Source organism: Erythrolamprus reginae, chromosome 2 (assembly GCF_031021105.1).
Source record: "Erythrolamprus reginae isolate rEryReg1 chromosome 2, rEryReg1.hap1, whole genome shotgun sequence".
NCBI lineage: Eukaryota > Metazoa > Chordata > Lepidosauria > Squamata > Dipsadidae > Erythrolamprus > Erythrolamprus reginae.
In genome coordinates, this window is record NC_091951.1 from 29,356,767 (window position 1) to 29,374,377 (window position 17,611).

The window sequence follows — 17,611 nt, forward strand, 5'->3', positions numbered from 1 at the left end:
CTTCAAGAGTTGTAAACCTAATCCTTCGTAGTTTCTGCTCTGGCAATCTCACACTACTTACCAGAGTTTACAAAACTTTTGCCAGACCCATCCTCCAATACAGCTCATCTGTTTGGAACCCATATCGCATCTCAGACATTAACACCCTTGAAAATGTCCAAAGATACTTCACCAGAAGAGCCCTTCACTCCTCCACTCGAAACAGAATACCCTATGAGACTTGACTTTCAATCCTGGGCCTAGAAAGTTTAGAACTAAGACGCCTTAAACAAGATCTAAGTATTGCCCACAAGTTCATATGCTGCAACGTCCTGCCTCCCAACTCTATTTTATTCTCAATTCCTTCCAGGATTGATTGTATGGGGTGGGGTGGGGGGGTGTCAACCTAGATGACCTCGAAGATCCCTTTCAAACTCTTTTATCCTTCGCTTCTGGCTTTTCGGGCTACGGGGCGATGAGGATGGTGCCCAAGCCCCCCCCCCCCCAAGAAGGATCCCGAGGGAATAGGCACGCCAAAAAAAGAATCGGACGAGGGAAACTGGTCATCTAGTCCGACCCCCCGATTAATAATAAGCCAGGTTTGCGTGGGTTATTTGGAAGATAAAGGAGACGGGGCCAATTTGGGCAGGTGGGCGAGCGCGGAGAGGAAGGGAAGGGGGCGAGAAAGAGCCAGCCGCTGTCGGGCCTATAGGGGGAGCTCTTCCCCTTCGCGATGGGGAGGTTTGGGAGTTCGAGCCCAGATAGAGGCAGGCTGGACTACATGACCTGCCCGGGTCCCCTTCTGTCAATCGGGCGGATCGAGGAATGGTGATGGAATGCTGGACGCAGCCAATCGGAAGTGACTCCGCCCCCGCCTCTGGGCAGAGCCCCCCCAACTCCCCCCCCCAAGAGGAATTTCCGCCCAGCGGAGACAGAAAGAGAGAAGCAACTCTCCCGGACTTTCGACGGCTCAGGTTGGTGTCCGTCCGGTCGAGACTCTCGGGAGAGGAGGGCGAAAAGGTGGGAAAGGCGGCTGGAAGCCCCCCCCCACGAGAAGAGGCTCCGCTCGGTTGGCTCTCGGGGCTGGGGAACTGGACTAGATGACCCCAGCGCATCCCTTACGACTCCGTCGATTTGTAAAACGGGTTGGAGCGGAGAGGGAGGGAGCTGGTTGAGGGGGGAGAACGTGCCCCAGGGAAGAATCGGTCCCTCCGATTCTTCCCTGGGTGGGGTGGGGGGACAATTGGCACCCCCACCCCGAATTCTGCGCTTCTGCTTCTTGAATGGCAAGGAGCCCACTCGGCAATTCTATATTTGTTGTCCTTCCTTCCTTCCTTCCTTCCTTCCTTCCACCCATTTCTTCCTCCCTCTCCCTCTCCTTCCCTCCCTCCTTCCTTCCTTCCTTATTTTCCCTCCCTTTCTTACCACAATTTCTATCTCCTCCTTCTATCCCCTCCTTCCTTCCTTCTTTCCCTCCTTTCCTCTCTTCCTCCCTTCTTCTTTTCTCCCTATACCCTCCCCTTCCCATCCTCTCTTTCTCCTCCCTTCCTCCTTTACTATCTCCTCCCTCCCCCTCCCTCCTTCCTTATTTCATTCCCTCCTTCTTTCCTCTCTTCCTATCTCCTCTCTTCCTCCCCTCCTCCCTTCTTTCCCTCCCTTCTTCTTCCCTCCCTTTCTATTTCTTCCCTTCCTCCCTCCTTCCTTTGTTTCCTCCCTTTGTTTCCTCCCTTCTTATCTTCTCCCTCCCCCCCCACCTTTTTTATTTTCCCTCCTTCCTTCTTTCCCTCCCTCCTCCTTTTCTAACTTCCTATCTCTTCCCTTCCTCCCCTCTCTTCCTCCTTCCTTCTTTCCCTCCCTCCTCCTTTCCTTCTTTACTATCTCTTCCCTCTTTCCCTTCTTCCCTCCTTATTTTTCTCCCTTTCTTCCATTCCTATGTCCTCAGTCCCCTCTCTGCCTCCCTTATTTCCCCCTTCTTTCCTTCCTCCTTCCTTGTTTATTTCCCTCTTTCTTTCCTTCCTCCCTCCCTCCTTCCTTATTTTTCTCCCTCCTTCCTTATTTTCCCCCCTTCTTTCCTCCCTTCCTATCTGTTCCCTCCCCCTCCACCATCCTTCCTTATTTCCCTCCTTCTTTCTTCCCTCCCCTTTTCCTTATATTCCTCCCTCCTTATCCCTTCCCTCCCTTCCTCCCTCATTCCTTATTTTCCTCTCTTTCTTTCCTCCATTCCTATCCTCTCTGTCCCCTCCCTTTCTCCTTTCTTATTTCCCCCTTCCTCCCTTCTTTCTCTCATTGAGTGCGGTTGGTCGGCTGGTTTTGAATCCATCTGGCTTTATTTGCTGTCCATCCCACATTTTTTTCCTACTTTCTTTAGTAGTAGGTTGTGTGGTTGGCTTGGATATTCTGTGAGCCATTTAACAAAGTGGACCATAACTGATGCTCTATTTTGTCAAATGCCTTAGGGAATTTCCAAGTAAACCACATTGACAGCATTCCTCTGGTCCACTAATTTTCTTTCTTTCCTCCCTTGGATTTTCCCGGGTGTTCTCTGGGGGGTTGTGAGGGTGGGGGGACTTCCTGACTGATTTCTTTTTCTTTTCACACAGAAACGTCTAGATTTGCGCTGTGCAATTTCTCCGGAAATGTCTGAAAATATCCAAGGTAAATTGGTTTGGGTAGGGAGGGGGGAGTTGGTAAGAGCTGTGGTCCTGGGTGGGGGGAACAGGCTAGGAGGACCTTATGCTTGTTAAGTGCTGGTAAAAACCAGGGGATTCGACTTTACAACCGGTATGGAGACTCTGATGTTTCTATCGTTAAGTGAAACATTTCAGAGACTTCGGCTCCATTTTATGATTTTTCTCATTCTTAAGTGAAGCTCTGGGTTTTCCCCAGATGGGAGAGTACATTTTTCTGTTGTTAAGTATACCGTAGATATGATAGATACTGTAGGTAGATAGATAGATGGATAGATGGATAGATGATAGATAGATGATAGATAGATGATAGATATTGATAGTAGATATTGATAGGATAGATAGGTAAGTAGGTAGGTAGGTAGGTAGATGATAGATAGATATTGATAGTAAATAGATATGGATAGTAGATATCGATATGATAGATAGGTAGGTAGGTAGATGATGGATAGATGATAGATAGATATTGATGGTAGATAGATATTGATAGTAAAGATAGATAGATAGATAAATAGATAGATAGATAGATGATAGATAGATAGAGAAAGAGAAGGGAGGAGATAGAAGATCTATACACCAGCCTGAAGATGACGAGTGGGACCTCGTCGAAACGTCGCCAGAAATTTCCAAATCCTACACGGGAAGAAACCTAAATCTACGAAAACACACACACACACACACATATATATGACGGTTTTGGTATATTCAGGTTTCTTCCCGTGCAGGATTTGGAAATTTCTGACGACGTTTCGACGAGGTCCCACTCATCATCTTCAGGCTGGTGTTTTTGTCCTTGTTCTAGGGTGAACACCTGTTTGCCCTAGAACAAGGACAGAAACACCAGCCTGAAGATGATGAGTGGGACCTCGTCGAAACATCGCCAGAAATGTCCAAATCCTACATGGGAAGAAACCCGAATATACCAAGACCGTCATACCTGTACCTGTTAGGGAGAGCACCCACGGCTATCTCTCCCCCACTCCCCACTGCCACACTTTCACACTCCTCATCTTCCTTTCCAACTAAGAGAGGCTGAGAGCGAGAGAGATATCAAACTCGAGGAAAAATCAGGAGATTCAGGCAGTTCAAATGAGTTTCAAGATTTAGGGCAAGTTTAAGTTCCCTACAAGAATCTGACCTACTAATGGTTAAGGGAGATGAGCGGGAGATAAGAAAGGCATTCGGGGTGGGCCGAATTTAGATCACATGTGTGTTCAGTCGTTCAGATAGATGGATGGATGGATGGATGGATAGATAGATAGATAGATACGATGGAGGGATAGATAAGGATGGATGGATAGATAAATAGACAGACAGATAGGATAGAATAGATAGATGGATAGATAGATAGGTTGGTAGGTAGGTAGGTAAGTAGGTAGTTAGAAGGGTATGTAGGTAGATGATAAGTTATGATAAATGAGGGATGGGAGAAAGAGGGAAAGGGAGAGGGAGAGAGATGTCAAACTTCAGGAAAATCAGGAGATTCAGGCAGTTTAAATAAGTATCAGGATTTAGGGCCTGTTTAAACTCCCTATGAGAATCTCACCTACTAACGGTTAAGGGAAATGAGTGGGAGATAAGAAAGGCCGAATTTCGACCTCTTGCGGGCCCCGCAGAGATTCATGACCAATGACTTGTTTGATGTCTCCACCGGGCATCTCCCACAACGTTGTTGACCGGTCCCCTTTCTTCTCTCCTCTCCCCCTCCCCCGACCATTGGAACTAAGGGCCTGAACGGAGGATCGTCCTGGTGGGCAAAACTGGCAATGGGAAAAGCGCAACAGCAAACACTATCCTGGGAAGCCCGGTCTTTGAATCCAAGATGGCTTTTGGTTCCGTCACCATATGTTGCCAAAAGGAAGAGACCAGGCTGCAGGGCAGGAAGGTGGTGGTCGTCGACACACCTGGATTCCTTGACACGGGGCGTGCCAACCATGAAACGTCAGCCGAAGTGAGCAAGTGTGTGAAGTTTTGCTCCCCGGGCCCCCACGTCATTCTGCAGGTGATTCGTCCGGGCCGTTTCACCAAGGAGGAGGAAGACGTGGCTCAGCTGATCAAGGAGATCTTCAGCCTGAAGGCCAGGAAATACATGATCCTCTTGTTCACCCGCAAAGATGACCTGGATGGGAAGTCACTGGAGGAATTCATCTGCGAGGGAAACATCGCGCTTAAGGATCAGGTGAAGCTGTGTGGAGGCCGCTACCTGGCTTTCAACAACAAGGCCAAAGGAGAAGAACGACAAGCTCAGATGGAAAAGCTGATGACTATGATCGATCAGCTGGTGCAGGAGAACAGAGATGCCCCTTGCTACACAGAAGAGATGATGAGGGAGGACAAGGAGACCTTTAAACAAAAGCAAAATCTTTCGTGGTTGTGTCCTTTGCTTTAGGCTATGCTACCTCAACCCCAAATTCTGCTTGACAAATGGCCAAGGAGCCCAGTTTGCAATTCTACTTTTGTTGTCTTTTCTGCTCACCTCCGAAGAACCAGGTTTGCTGTATGTCCTCCTTCTTTTCCATCTTCCTTCCTTTCTTCCTCCCTTCCCATCCCCAATATCAACCGACTCCCACAGCCTCTACCATCCAGGACCCATGTCCCTTGCTTGGGAAGCCTGCATCAGGGTCTTCAACTGGTGCAAAATGCAGCCACGGGAGCTGTCGTGGGAGCACCAAGATACACTCGTATAACCCCGATGCTCCACGAGCTTCACTGCTTAGTGATCGGTCTGTGGGAACGCGGGAACTAGTGTCTTGGAATGTGCGTGCGAAAAGCATAGACCTTGAGCATGACACGTGTGATGACCCAGTTTCTCTAGCAACATTCTCCTTCCCAGCACTCTTATCTTGCCTTCTTTGCTGCTAGCCTAAGAAAAGTGCAACGTTATATATCATGAGGTGGGCTGATGGGGCCCTTCACTCGCTCTTGCTTTCTTTTTCTCTTGAATCAGCACTTTGAAATGTAGCGCAAGTTGTGTGGTTTTTATTGGTTAGATTTTGTACGCTTAATACGTTATGAGATTGAATTGGTGTAATTGACCCAAGCCTGCCTTTCTTTGTTTGCTTTCAATAAAAGGGTCATCCTGGATTTAATCTGGGTTGTCTCACCAAAGAGAAAAAGTTGTTTTCAAGTTTCTTGTCCGAGTTTTTTTCTCTCAATTGGATTTGTGAGTAACCCGCAGTCAGTTGCCAGCTGCGAGCCTCAATAACCCCCATATCGGTCTCCGAACGCAATTCAAGGTGTTGGTTATCAGCTATAAAGGCCTATATGGCTCAGCATCAGACTGTTTTTGGGACCGCCTCCTGCTGCATACCTCCCAGCGACCAATAAGAACACAGAGAGTCGCTCTTCTCTACATCCCGCAAGCCAAACAATGTCAGCTGGAGGGCTCCCGGGGAAGGGCCCTCTCTGTGGTTGCTCCGGCTCTATAGAACCAATTGCTTCCAGAGATTCATATCCTCCCCCCCTCACCAGCCTTCTGCAAAGCTGTAAAATCTAGCTGTTCCAGCAGGCCTGGGGCCTCTGATGATTGAGACATGGGGCCGAGAATGATGAGTGACGGAGAGTATACATGCTTTAATGGTGTTTTACTGATGAATGTTTTATCTCGTTTTAGAAATTGTTTTTATTTGTTGGAAGCCACCCAGAGTCCTTTGGGAGTTGGGTGGGATGGATAGATAGATAGATCCATCCATCCATCCATCCCTTCCTGTTTTCCTGGGGTAAATTCATATTTTCCTAAACGTCACCCCCTATTTTCCGCAAAGCCATCTGCTTGCCTTTTTTAATGTACCCAATAAATCCCCTTGCTTATCCAAAAGTTGTGTGTGTGTGTGTTGTTTTGCAGTGTGGGAGTCAGAGAGTTAGCCGACAAGCTAACCATTCAGTACCAGATGCTGTGAAATCGGGAGGAAAGGGGAGGCAGGGGGGGTGTTTTGGGATCTCCAAGAAAGGCTTCGAGGAACTCCGGTTGGGAAAACGGAAGTGACTCGCTGATCGAAACATCTCATTGGAATTTGATCAGTGTGTGGAGGCAAATAGAAAGAAGGAACCGTTAAGATTTGGTAATTTGACCATGGGGTTTTCAGTTCCGGCTTTGCCCCACTGGTCATTCCCTTGATGTTGTAGGACACTAGGCCTTTCTCGACGGAGTTTTACTCAGAGGTTCAAGCTGAAATGAGAGACGGGTGCCACAGTGCGCTCCAAAGGTAGAGCAGAAGAGGGAAAGGCAGGTAGCACTCGAGTTACAACCATTCACTTAGTGCCCAAAGTGACAGCAGCGCTGAAATTTGAATTTGAAAAAGGAAGCGACTCGCTTTTGAATTCGAATTTGAAATTCGAGTTTAAAAATGGCAGGGGTGGGCGGATCCTCCTTCATGTGTGTAGGAAGCAAATCTCACTTTGAGGCACCCGCCCGCCTGCCCGCCATCAGCTGAAGGAAGCTGAATCCTGTGCGAGGATGCGCGTAAGTGTGAGATTTTGGCGATTTTTTCAAAGGAAGGCAAACATTGGAAAAACCTCATGCTTGTGCGCATCCTCGCACAATATTTGACTTTCTGTGCATGCGTAATGAGCGAATCTCGCTCCAACGTGTGCGCGCCAGGGTCGCGGATCTCCACGGAAAGCACACTGATAGTAGCGCAAAGCAGAATACACCACTGCTTCTGACTTAAAGCACGAGGACACAGAGTTGTCAAGGGACAGGAATGGTTTACTTGAGAGGAGGTCTCCTTGGGAGTAAGGCTTGGGGTTAATTGGCCACCCTGCTAGTCTAGGTAAGGACAGTAAAGGCAGCTGAAAGGCTGCAGGAAACAAGGTTGAAAATTCATGTTTGTGCCTGTCTCTGCTTATCTGTTTCGGTTTGTTTATTGAGGACAACTTCTGGGCATTTTGCCAAATGTTATGAGCTATGCAAGACTTAATTGCTCTTCTCTGATTTAGGACTTTCTTTCTTTTCTTTCGTCTTCTTTTTTTTTCTTCTCTTCTTTTCTCTTTCTCTTTCTTTTTTCTTTTCTTTTTCTACTTTCTTTCTTCTTTCTTTTTTTCCTTTTTCTTTTTTCCCCTTTTTCTCTCTTTTCTTCTTCTCTTATCTCTTTAATCTATTTTCTTTCTTCTTCCTTCCTTCCTTCTGTCTTCTTTCTTCTCTATTATCTTTTCCTTCCTTCCTCTTTTCTTTTTCGTTTTCTTTCTTTTCTTCTTCTCTTATCCTCTCCTTTCTTTCTTTCTTTCTTTCTTTCTTTTTTCTTTCTACTTTCTTCTTCCTACTTTCTGTTATGGTTGGTTACTAACTAACCAGGTGGGCTTTTCTCCCCCTTGAGCTTTTGAACTCTTGCTGCTGGGTGGGGGAGGGGGGTAAAGAGGAAGAAGAAGGTCGCTTCCAATTTTTATTCTGAATTTATGCCAACTGTTAATGACGACTAATTAACAATTGGGCTTTTGCAAAAAAAGGACTGATTTGAGGTTTTTGTGTGTGTGTGTGTTACCGACCTCCACTATGATAGTTGCTAGTAGTCGGTTGTTGATTAAAAATAAGTTCAAACAAACTTGTGTGTTTTGCTACGTTCTTAGCTGGAGCAGAGGTGGTCCAAATTCCTGAAATGGTCCAAAGATTAATGTCACAAACTTCAACGGTTCAGGTCCACAGAGGTATCTGCAAAAAATATTCCAGTCCATGGGGGTCAAAGCAAACCGGTAGCTTTAACTTTGCCTCTTTGGTGCAACTCCTCCCTGTTTTAATTTTTGGTTTTGCTGCTTCCAATCTTTGTTTGTAGATGAATCATGCAGTGATCAGAGTGGCCCACAGATTGATAAGCATATTTTAATGTTGTGTAGCAGTATGTGTGGGGGGGGGGGGGGTCTAAAGTATTCTTGCCTCTGGTGGGACAATTGACATGCTCAAAATATTTTAGTAGCTCTCCCCTTTATGACAGATACAGCATTTTTGTTTGGCCAGATGACTCCTCAGATCCATGGAGTAGCAGGAAAAAACCTACCCCCACTCCCAACTAAGGATCTTAAAACAAGACAGCAACACAAAGGCTGTACACAGCCCATAAAATCATCTGCTACAACATTTTTCTTGTCGATGACTACTTAAGCTTCAACCACAACAATATACGAGCGCAGAAAAGATACAAACTCAAAGTGAACCCCTCCAAACTCCAATGCAGGAAATACAACTTTAGTAACCGAGTAGTTGATGCATGGAACTCACTACTGACTCTGTAGTATCATCACCTAACCCCCAAAACTTTACCCTTAGACTATCCACTGTCGACCTCTCCCAATTCCTAAGAGGTCAGTAAGGGGTGTGCATAAGTGCACCAGTGTGCCTTCCATCCCCTGTCCTAATGTTTCTCTCTAACTAGTATCATTTATACAGCAATGTTCCCTCTAATTTTTTTCAGTGTGGGTGGCAAAATATAGTGTCTAAGTGGCACATTTTCATACCAGATTGTGGGGGCAATATGCTGGCTCTGTTAAAAAGTGCTATTGCTAACTTGCTGTAAGCCGCCCTGAGTCTAAGGAGAAGGGCAGCATCAAAATTGAATAAATAAATAAATACCTGAATTTTTTCATAGATGTCACTCAAGACTACAACAAAATCAGTGTTACTTGAAACTCAACATTATTTTTATTCAATATACCCACTTAATTAAAAGTGTTATATATCAGTATCACTCATAATACTGCAAGTTTGCAATATTAAAATATTTGCATAGTGTTTATGGTAAGGTACACGGTTTACAGTAATGGGCTGCTGTCCGGGGGGGGGACGATGGACAGAGTGAGGGTAGTAAGTTTATGCACTATTTATTGAATACTTAATAGTTTTTTTATTATCCTTCCTTCTCTAGTACCTTAGTAGTATCCTTCATTACTTTTAAACTAGGAAATAATTAAATAGTATGTTTTTACCCAAAAACTGGGCAAAATGAGACAAAAGGAGGCGAAACCGATAATATATGCTGCTAAAGCCTTAAAAATGGAAGTAATTGCCAAATCTGTAAAGAAGGGGGATAAAACCTTCTTCAGATATATTAGTGATAGGAAGAAGAAATACTGCAGCATCACAAAGCTTAGTACTGGGGACAATACATACACTGATGTGAATAAGAGGTCGCTGACCATTTCAATAACTACTTCTGTTCAGTTTTCTCAAAAGACACCTTACAATATAATACTATGGATGGATATAGCATTGCTTTCAGCTGTAGGGATTCAGCTCCAGTGATCTTAGAGGCCGATGTCTTAGAAGAACTTGAACAATTAAAGATAAATAAGGCAATGGGTCTGTGATTGCTGCCGCCTCTGACAGATTTGTTTAACCAATCCCTTTTAACAGGTGAAGTTCCTGATGTTTGGAGAATGGCCACTAGTCTATCAACAAGAAGGGCATTAGAGAAGAAGCTGGTAACTACAGTTAGCTTGACATCAGTTATACTCAAAAAGAGGATAAATCAGCACCTAAAAAACAATAACTTATTGGACCCAAACCAGCATGACTTTAACTGAAGGCAAATCATGTCAGACCAATCTCATTGATTTCTTTGACTATGTCACAAAGGTGTTGGATCAAGGTGGTGCCGTGGATATTGCCTATCTGGACTTCAGCAAAGCCTTTGATACGGTTCCACTTAAAGAGCTGATAGATAAGTTAGTGAAGATTGGACTTAATCCCTAGATAGTTCAGTGGATTTGCAGCTGACTGAAGCATAGACATCAGAGAGTTGTTGTTAATGGCGAGTATTCGGAGTAGAAACTGGTTACAAGTGGTGTGCCACAAGGGTCTGTTCTGGGTCCTATTTTTTAAAATATGTTTGTGAGTTATATAGAGGAAGGTTTGGTAGGGAAGGTTTGCTTATTTGCTGATGACTCTAAAGTGTGCAATAGAGTTGATATTCCTGGAGGCGTCTGTAATATGGCAAATGATTTAGCTTTACTAGATAAATGGTCAAAGCAATGGAAACTGCAGTTTAATGTTTCCAAATGTAAAATAATGCACTTGGTGAAAAGGAATCCTCAATCTGAGTATTGTGTTGGCAGTTCTTTGCTAGCAAAAACTTCAGAAGAGAAGGATTTAGGGGTAGTGATTTCTGACAGTCTCAAAATGGGTGAACAGTGCAGTCAGGTGGTAGGAAAAGCAAGTAGAATGCTTGGCTGCATAGCTAGGGGTATAACAAGCAGGAAGAGGGAGATTGTGATCCTGCTGTATAGAGTGCTGGGGAGACCACATTTGGAATACTGTGTTCCGTTCTGGAGACCTCACCTACAAAAAGATATTGACAAAATTGAACAGGTCCAAAGATGGGCTACAAAAATAGTGGAAGGTCTTAAGCATAAAACATATCAGGAAAGACTTAATGGACTCAATCTGTATAGTCTGGACTCTGGAGGACAGAAGGAAAAGAGGGGACATGATTGAAACATTTAAATATATTAAAGGGTTAAATAAGGCTCAGCAGGGAAGTATTTTTAATAGTGAATACAAGAACAAGGGGACACAATCTGAGGTTAGTTGGGGGAAAGATCAGAAGCAACATGAGAAAATATTATTTTACTGAAAGAGTAGTAGATGCTTGGAACAAACTTCCAGCAGACGTGGTTGGTAAATCCACAGTAACTGATTTTAAACATGCCAAGGATAAACATATATCCATCCTAAGATAAAACACAATATAATACAATAATATAATACAAATGTATAGTATAAGGGCAGACTAGATGGACCATGAGGTCTTTTTTCTGCCATCACTCTTCCATGTTTCTATGTTTCTAAACGCTTTAATCATTTTAATCATTCTTCTTTCTTTCTTTTTCTTTTTTTCTCTTCTTTTTTCTTTTCTTCTTCCTTCTTTTTTCTCTTTTTCTTCTTCTTCCTTTTCTTTTCCCTTTAATTTTTTCTTCCATCTTCCTTTTTTCTTTTTGTCTTTTTTCTCTTCTCTTTTCTTTTCTTTTCTTCTTTTTTGTTCTTCTTTCTTTTCTTTTTATTTTTCTTCTTTTTCTTCTTACTCATCTTTTCTCTTATTTCTTCTTCTTTCTATTTTTTCTTCCTTTGCTTTTTTCTTCCTTTTTTCTTTCTTTTCTTTCTTCTCTCCTCTTTTTCTTTTTTCTTCTTTTTCTTCTTCTTTCTTTCCTTTCTTTTTCTTTAAAGGGGCTTTCCTGTCTGAGAATGTTCCCTTTTTTAATTGATTAATTGGCTATAACAGGCAGTCAGAGAAATTATAGGGATAAAGGGAAATAATATATAAGGCATATAATGTGTAGAGGGGAAATGTGTATTGTATGTAGGGGGATGGACTAGAACAGTGATTTTCAACCTTTTTTGAGCCGTGGCACATTTTTTACATTTACAAAATCCTGGGGCACACCACCAACCAAAATGACACAAAATGACACCCTAAGACACTCTCCTCTCTTTTTTCATCTGTCTCCTCCCCACCCTTGTGTGTGTATACACACTCTTGAACAATTTCCAAAAACAGGGGAGGGCTGGGGATTTTTTCTCTTATTCTTTGGGTGCTTTTTATCATTTGCTTAAATCAAGAGTCACTTCTCTCTCTCTTTTGTTTCTCTCTCTTTCCTCTCATTATCTGTCTCAATCATTTTCTCATTTCTCTTTTTTTCCTCCCCTTTTTGCTAATTTCTCTCTCTCTCTCTCCCTTCCTCTCCTTTTCTCTCTTTCTCTCTCTTTCTTTCTTTCTCTCTTTCTTTCTTTCTCTCTCTTTCTCTCTCTCTTGCTTTCTTTCTCTCTCACTCTTTCTTTCTCTTTCTCTCTTTTCTCTCTCTTGCTTTCTCTCTCTCTCTCTTTCTCTCTGTCTTGCTTACTTTCTCTCTCTCAGCAAAAAGTTGGGAGACCGAAACCTGAGCTTCCTTCTTCGCGGCACCTGACCATGTCTCACGGCACACTAGTGTGCCACTGCACACTGGTTGAAAAACACTGGACTAGAAGACTTCGGAGGTCCCTTCCACCCGTGGGATTCTATGCTGTTGGTGGGAGGGGCTGGGGTCTCTTCCTTCTCCTCTTCTCCAGCTCTATTGGACTTGATGAGCTCCAAAGTCCCTTTCAACTCTAATAATAAATAAATAAACTGTCTCTTCGGAGGGGGGGGGCTGCAGGGGGCTTTGGCCCCCACTCCACCCCATTGGTGGGTTCCGGAAGACTCCACCAAGCTCCCTTCCAATCCAGCCGCCGCTGTTCTCAACCGAGTCCGTCTTTCAGGATGGGGGGGAAAGGAGGGAGGTGGGCCCCGTTACTAACCAACCAGGTGGGCTTTTGGCCCCCTTTAGCGTTTCCCCTCTTCCTGCTGGGTGGAGGGAGCCAAAAACTGGAGTTGCGAAGGGAAGGGGGGGGGGGCTTTTGTGCGGGGGGGGGGGTGAGAGAGAGGCCCGCCTGCTTAGAAAAGATATGGGGAGAAAACAGACGGAGCCGCCCCTCCCCTTCTCGACCCTTCCATTGACCCGCCTGGACGTTTATCTTCAATCAAGTGATTTCCCGGCAGCGCTTCTGCAAGCGAGCACTTTCGCTTTCGGGGTCTAGAAAGAGAGTGGTTTTCGCTGTCCCGAGGGGAGGGGAGGGAGAGGGGGAGGCCGAGAGAGGGAGGCCTAAGTCCCAGGGAGGGGGAAGCAGAGAGAGGGAGGGGAGCGGGAGAAGGAGACAAGGAATTTAGGCAGCCCTTAAAGAGCCTAGGCACAATTTCCCACTGTTGTCCCTTCTGTGATTCTGTAAGAGTCTCATGCTGGAGCACGGGGTTGGACTAGATCAGAGGTCCCCAACCTTTTTAGCACCAGGGACCGGCTTTAAGTTAGACGAGTTTTTCTACGGCCCGGTGGGGGGGGCTTTGGTCATATGGGGGTGGGGTTATGGAGGGGTGGAGCTTAGTGACGCAGCCCTCCACACTTCTCCACAGGGCAGGGAGAATGAGGAGGCTCCTTTGGCGGCTGGGGGCTGCCTGGCTTTGTGATTTTGACTGGGGGGGGAACTTAGGAAGGTCCTACTTCTCCCCCCCCAGCCAAAAACTCAAAGCCTATCTGCTCCAGAAACTTGGCGATCGCGCCCCACCGCCGCCGCCTCCTCCGTTTTCCCCAACGGCAAGCAATCTAAACGCGGGAAGGGCATTCCGGCGCTTCCCTTCAGCCTCAGAAGCCCCCTCGACGCTGGAGGGATGGTTATGAGGGGAGCGAGCGAGGAGAAGAAGACGTCCCACTCATCGCTCCTGAGGGAACGGGCGAGGGCGTCGGAGACCCAAAGCCCATCCTGTGTGGAGGGAGACGGAGCCAAGCGGGGCCACCCGGAGACCTTTTCCCGTCTTCTTCTCCTCGCTCGCTCCCCTCACAGCCAGCAGCCCCGCTCGCGGGGGGATGCCCGTTCGTAGCTACCAGCCCGCCAAGCATCGAGGGGGCTTCCGAGGCTGAAGGGAAGAGCCGGAATGCCCTTCCCGGGTTTAGATTGCTTGCTGTTGGGGAAAACGGAGGAGGCGGCGGTTCTTTTCTCCTCGCTCCAGAAAGTAGGCGATCGCGCCCCACCGCCGCCGCCGCCTCCTCCGTTTTCCCCAACAGCAAGCAATCTAAACCCGGGAAGGGCATTCCGGCTCTTCCCTTCAGCCTCGGAAGCCCCCTCGACGCTTGGCGGGCTGGTAGCTACGAACGGGCATCCCCCCGCGAGCGGGGCTGCTGGCTATGAGGGGAGCGAGCGAGGAGAAGAAGACGGGAAAAGGTCTCCGGGTGGCCCCGCTTGGCTCCGTCTTCCTCCACGCAGGATGGGCTTTGGGTCTCCGACGCCCTCGCCCGTTCCCTCAGGAGCGATGAGTGGGACGTCTTCTTCTCCTCGCTCGCTCCCCTCATAACCATCCCTCCAGCGTCGAGGGGGCTTCCGAGGCTGAAGGGAAGAGCCGGAATGCCCTTCCCGGGTTTAGATTGCTTGCTGTTGGGGAAAACGGAGGAGGCGGCGGTTCTTTTCTCCTCGCTCCAGAAAGTAGGCGATCGCGCGCCGCCGCCGCCTCCTCCGTTTTCCCCAACAGCAAGCAATCTAAACCCGGGAAGGGCATTCCGGCTCTTCCCTTCAGCCTCGGAAGCCCCCTCGACGCTTGGCGGGCTGGTAGCTACGAACGGGCATCCCCCCGCGAGCGGGGCTGCTGGCTATGAGGGGAGCGAGCGAGGAGAAGAAGACGGGAAAAGGTCTCCGGGTGGCCCCGCTTGGCTCCGTCTTCCTCCACATGGGCTTTGGGTCTCCGACGCCGCGGACCGGCTGGAAAACCCCAACGGCCCGGTCCCGGTCCGCGGACCGGCGGTTGGGGACCTCTGGACTAGATGACCTCTGAGGTCCCTCCTCATTTTGATTCTATCGGGGTGTCCTGTTCGAGCAGGGGGTCGGACTTGACGCTCTGCGAGGACCCCTTCCCACGCTAGTCTGCTCTCAATTCCTTCCTGCTCCGGATGAGCTCGGGGGGTGGGGGGGTGGGGGGTGGGTAAGCCTAGATGACCTCGAAGATCCCTTTCAAACTCTTTTATTCTTCCCTTCTTCTGGCTTTTCGGGGGAGGGGGGACTAGGCTGGTGCAAAAGGATCCCGGCGGAATATGCACGCCGAAAGAGTTTTGGAAGGGGCCTTAGAGGTCATTATTTATTTATTTATTTATTTATTTATTTATTTATTCATTCATTCATTCATTCATTCATTCATTCATCCAATACACAAATACATAGGAAGAGAATAGACATGAAGTAATATATATAAAGATAAATGTAAAAATAGAGGAGAAGATATATGAAAGATGAAAATATACAGTATATGATATATGAGATAAAGGAAAGACAATTGGACAGGGGACGAAAGGCACACTGGTGCACTTATGTACGCCCCTTAATGGCCTCTTAGGAACTTGGAGAGGTCAATCGTGGATAGTCTAAGGGAGAAATGTTGGGGGTTAGGGGTTGACACTATTGTTTCCGGTAATGAGTTCCACGCTTGGACAACTCGATTGTTAAAGTCATATTTTTTACAGTCAAGTTTGGTGCGGTTGGTATTAAGTTTGAATCTGTTGCGTGCTCCTGTGCTGTTGCGATTGAAGCTGAAGTAGTCATTGACCGGTAGGACGTTGCAGCATATGATCTTGTGGACAATACTTAAATCGTGTTTTAGGCGCCGTAGTTCTAAGCTTTCTAGACCCAGGTCTATTTTCGTAGGATATTCTGTTTCGAGTGGAGGAGTGAAGGGTTCTTCTGGTGAAATATCTTTGGACGTTTTCAAGGGTGTTGATGTCCGGGATGTGGTATGGGTTCCAGATAGATGAGCTGTATCTAGTCCAACCCCCCCCCCCCCAATTAATAATCCGGATTGCCAGGCCAGGTTATTTGGAAGATTAGGCGACCGGGCAAATTTGGGTCGGTGGGCGAGCGGGGAGGGGAGCGGCGAGGAAGACCCAGCCCCGCTGTCTGGCCTACAGGGAGTGCTCTTCCCCCTCGCGATGGGGAGGTTTGGGAGTTCGAGCCCAGGTAGAGGTAGGCTGGACTAGATGACCTGCCGGGCCTCTTCCGATTCTGTCAATCGGGCGGATCGGGGGAAAGGGAGGGGGCTAGGATGCTGGGTGCAGCCAATTGGAGGTGACTCCGCCCCCACCTCCGCGCATCGCCCCCCCAACTGCCCCCCCCCCAGGAATTTCCGCGCAGCTGAAACAGAAAGAGAGAAGAGACGCTCGCTGATTTTTCTGCGCCTCAGGTTGGTGTCCGTCCGGTCGAGACTCTCGGGAGGGGGGCGGACAGAAAAGGGGGAGGTGGCTAGAACCCTACTCCCCACCGAGAAGAGACTCCGCTCGCTTGGCGCGCGGAGCGGGTTGGACTAGAAAGATAACTCCACCGGGTCCCTTCCAGCTCTTCTTCTTCTGGATTCCGGAAACGTCTCCGAAATTGGCAAAGGGTCTTCTTTTCTCCTTCGCCGCCCCAAATTGAAGGTCCCGCTTGGTGGAGGGGAGGGGGGCGGACGGATTTGGACTAGATGACCTCCAGGGTCTCTTCCGACTCCGTCGATTTGTAAAAGGGGCTGGAGGGGAGGGGGGTGGTTGAGGGGGGAGGGCGTAGCCCCGGATTTGGGGTCCCTACGATTTATCCCTGGGTGTGGTGTGGTGGGGTGAGGTGGGTTCCTGGCTGGTTTTTTGCTTTCCCTCCCTCCCTTTTTTCTTTCCTTCTTCGCTTCTTCCATTCCTTCCATTCCTTCCTTCCTTCCCTCCTTCTCTCTCACCTTTCTTCTCCTCCGTTCCTTCTTTCCCTCCCTTTCTTACCACCATTCCTATCTCCTCCCTCCCTCCCCTTCCTCCTTCCTTCTTTCCCTCCCTCCTTCTTTCCACCCTTCCTATCTCTTCCCTCTTTCCCTTCCTCCTTCCTTCCTTATTTCATTCCCTCCTTTCCTCCCTCCCTCCTTCCTTATTTCCCCCTCCTCCTTTCCTCTCTCCCTTCTTCCCCCGCTCTCCCTCCCTCCTTCCTTATTTTCCTCCCTTTCTATCTTCTCCCTTCTTCTTTATTTCCCTTTATTTCCCTCCTTCTTTCCTTCCTCACTTCTTCCTTCTTTCCCTCCCTCCTTTCCTTCCTTCCTATCTCTTCCCTCCTTGCACTCCTCCCTCCATCCTTATTTCCCTCCTTTCCTCCCTCCCTCCTTCTTTATTTGCCTCCTCCCTATCTCTTCCCTCCCTCCCCTCCTCCTTTTTACAGAATTCCTATTCCTTCCATCCCCCTTCCCTTCCTGCTTCCTTATTTTCCCCCTTCTTTCCTTCCTCCCTTCTTTCACTCCCTCATTCTTTCCACCCTTCCTATCTCTTCGCTCTTTCCCTTCCTCCTTCCTTCCTTATTTCATTCCCTCCTTTCCTTCCTCACTCCTTCCTTATTTCCCCCTCCTCCTTTCCTCTCTCCCTTCTTCCCCCGCTCTCCCTCCCTCCTTCCTTATTTTCCTCCCTTTCTA

The 17,611-nt window shown here is 47.4% G+C and overlaps 1 protein-coding gene across 1 annotated transcript in view; it reads left to right on the top strand.

Annotated features, from left to right (window-relative positions):
- The first annotated feature begins 739 nt into the window (after positions 1 to 739).
- Positions 740 to 17,611, top strand: part of LOC139159287 (GTPase IMAP family member 8-like) — a 23,249-nt gene continuing 6,377 nt past the window's right edge. Inside the window, exons 1-4 of the mRNA XM_070736615.1 lie at positions 740 to 999; positions 2,580 to 2,634; positions 4,394 to 5,048; positions 16,339 to 16,378. Of these exons, the coding sequence (XP_070592716.1) occupies positions 805 to 999; positions 2,580 to 2,634; positions 4,394 to 5,048; positions 16,339 to 16,378 (945 nt within the window). The 5' untranslated portion in view covers positions 740 to 804. The remainder of the gene's footprint in view (positions 1,000 to 2,579; positions 2,635 to 4,393; positions 5,049 to 16,338; positions 16,379 to 17,611) is intronic.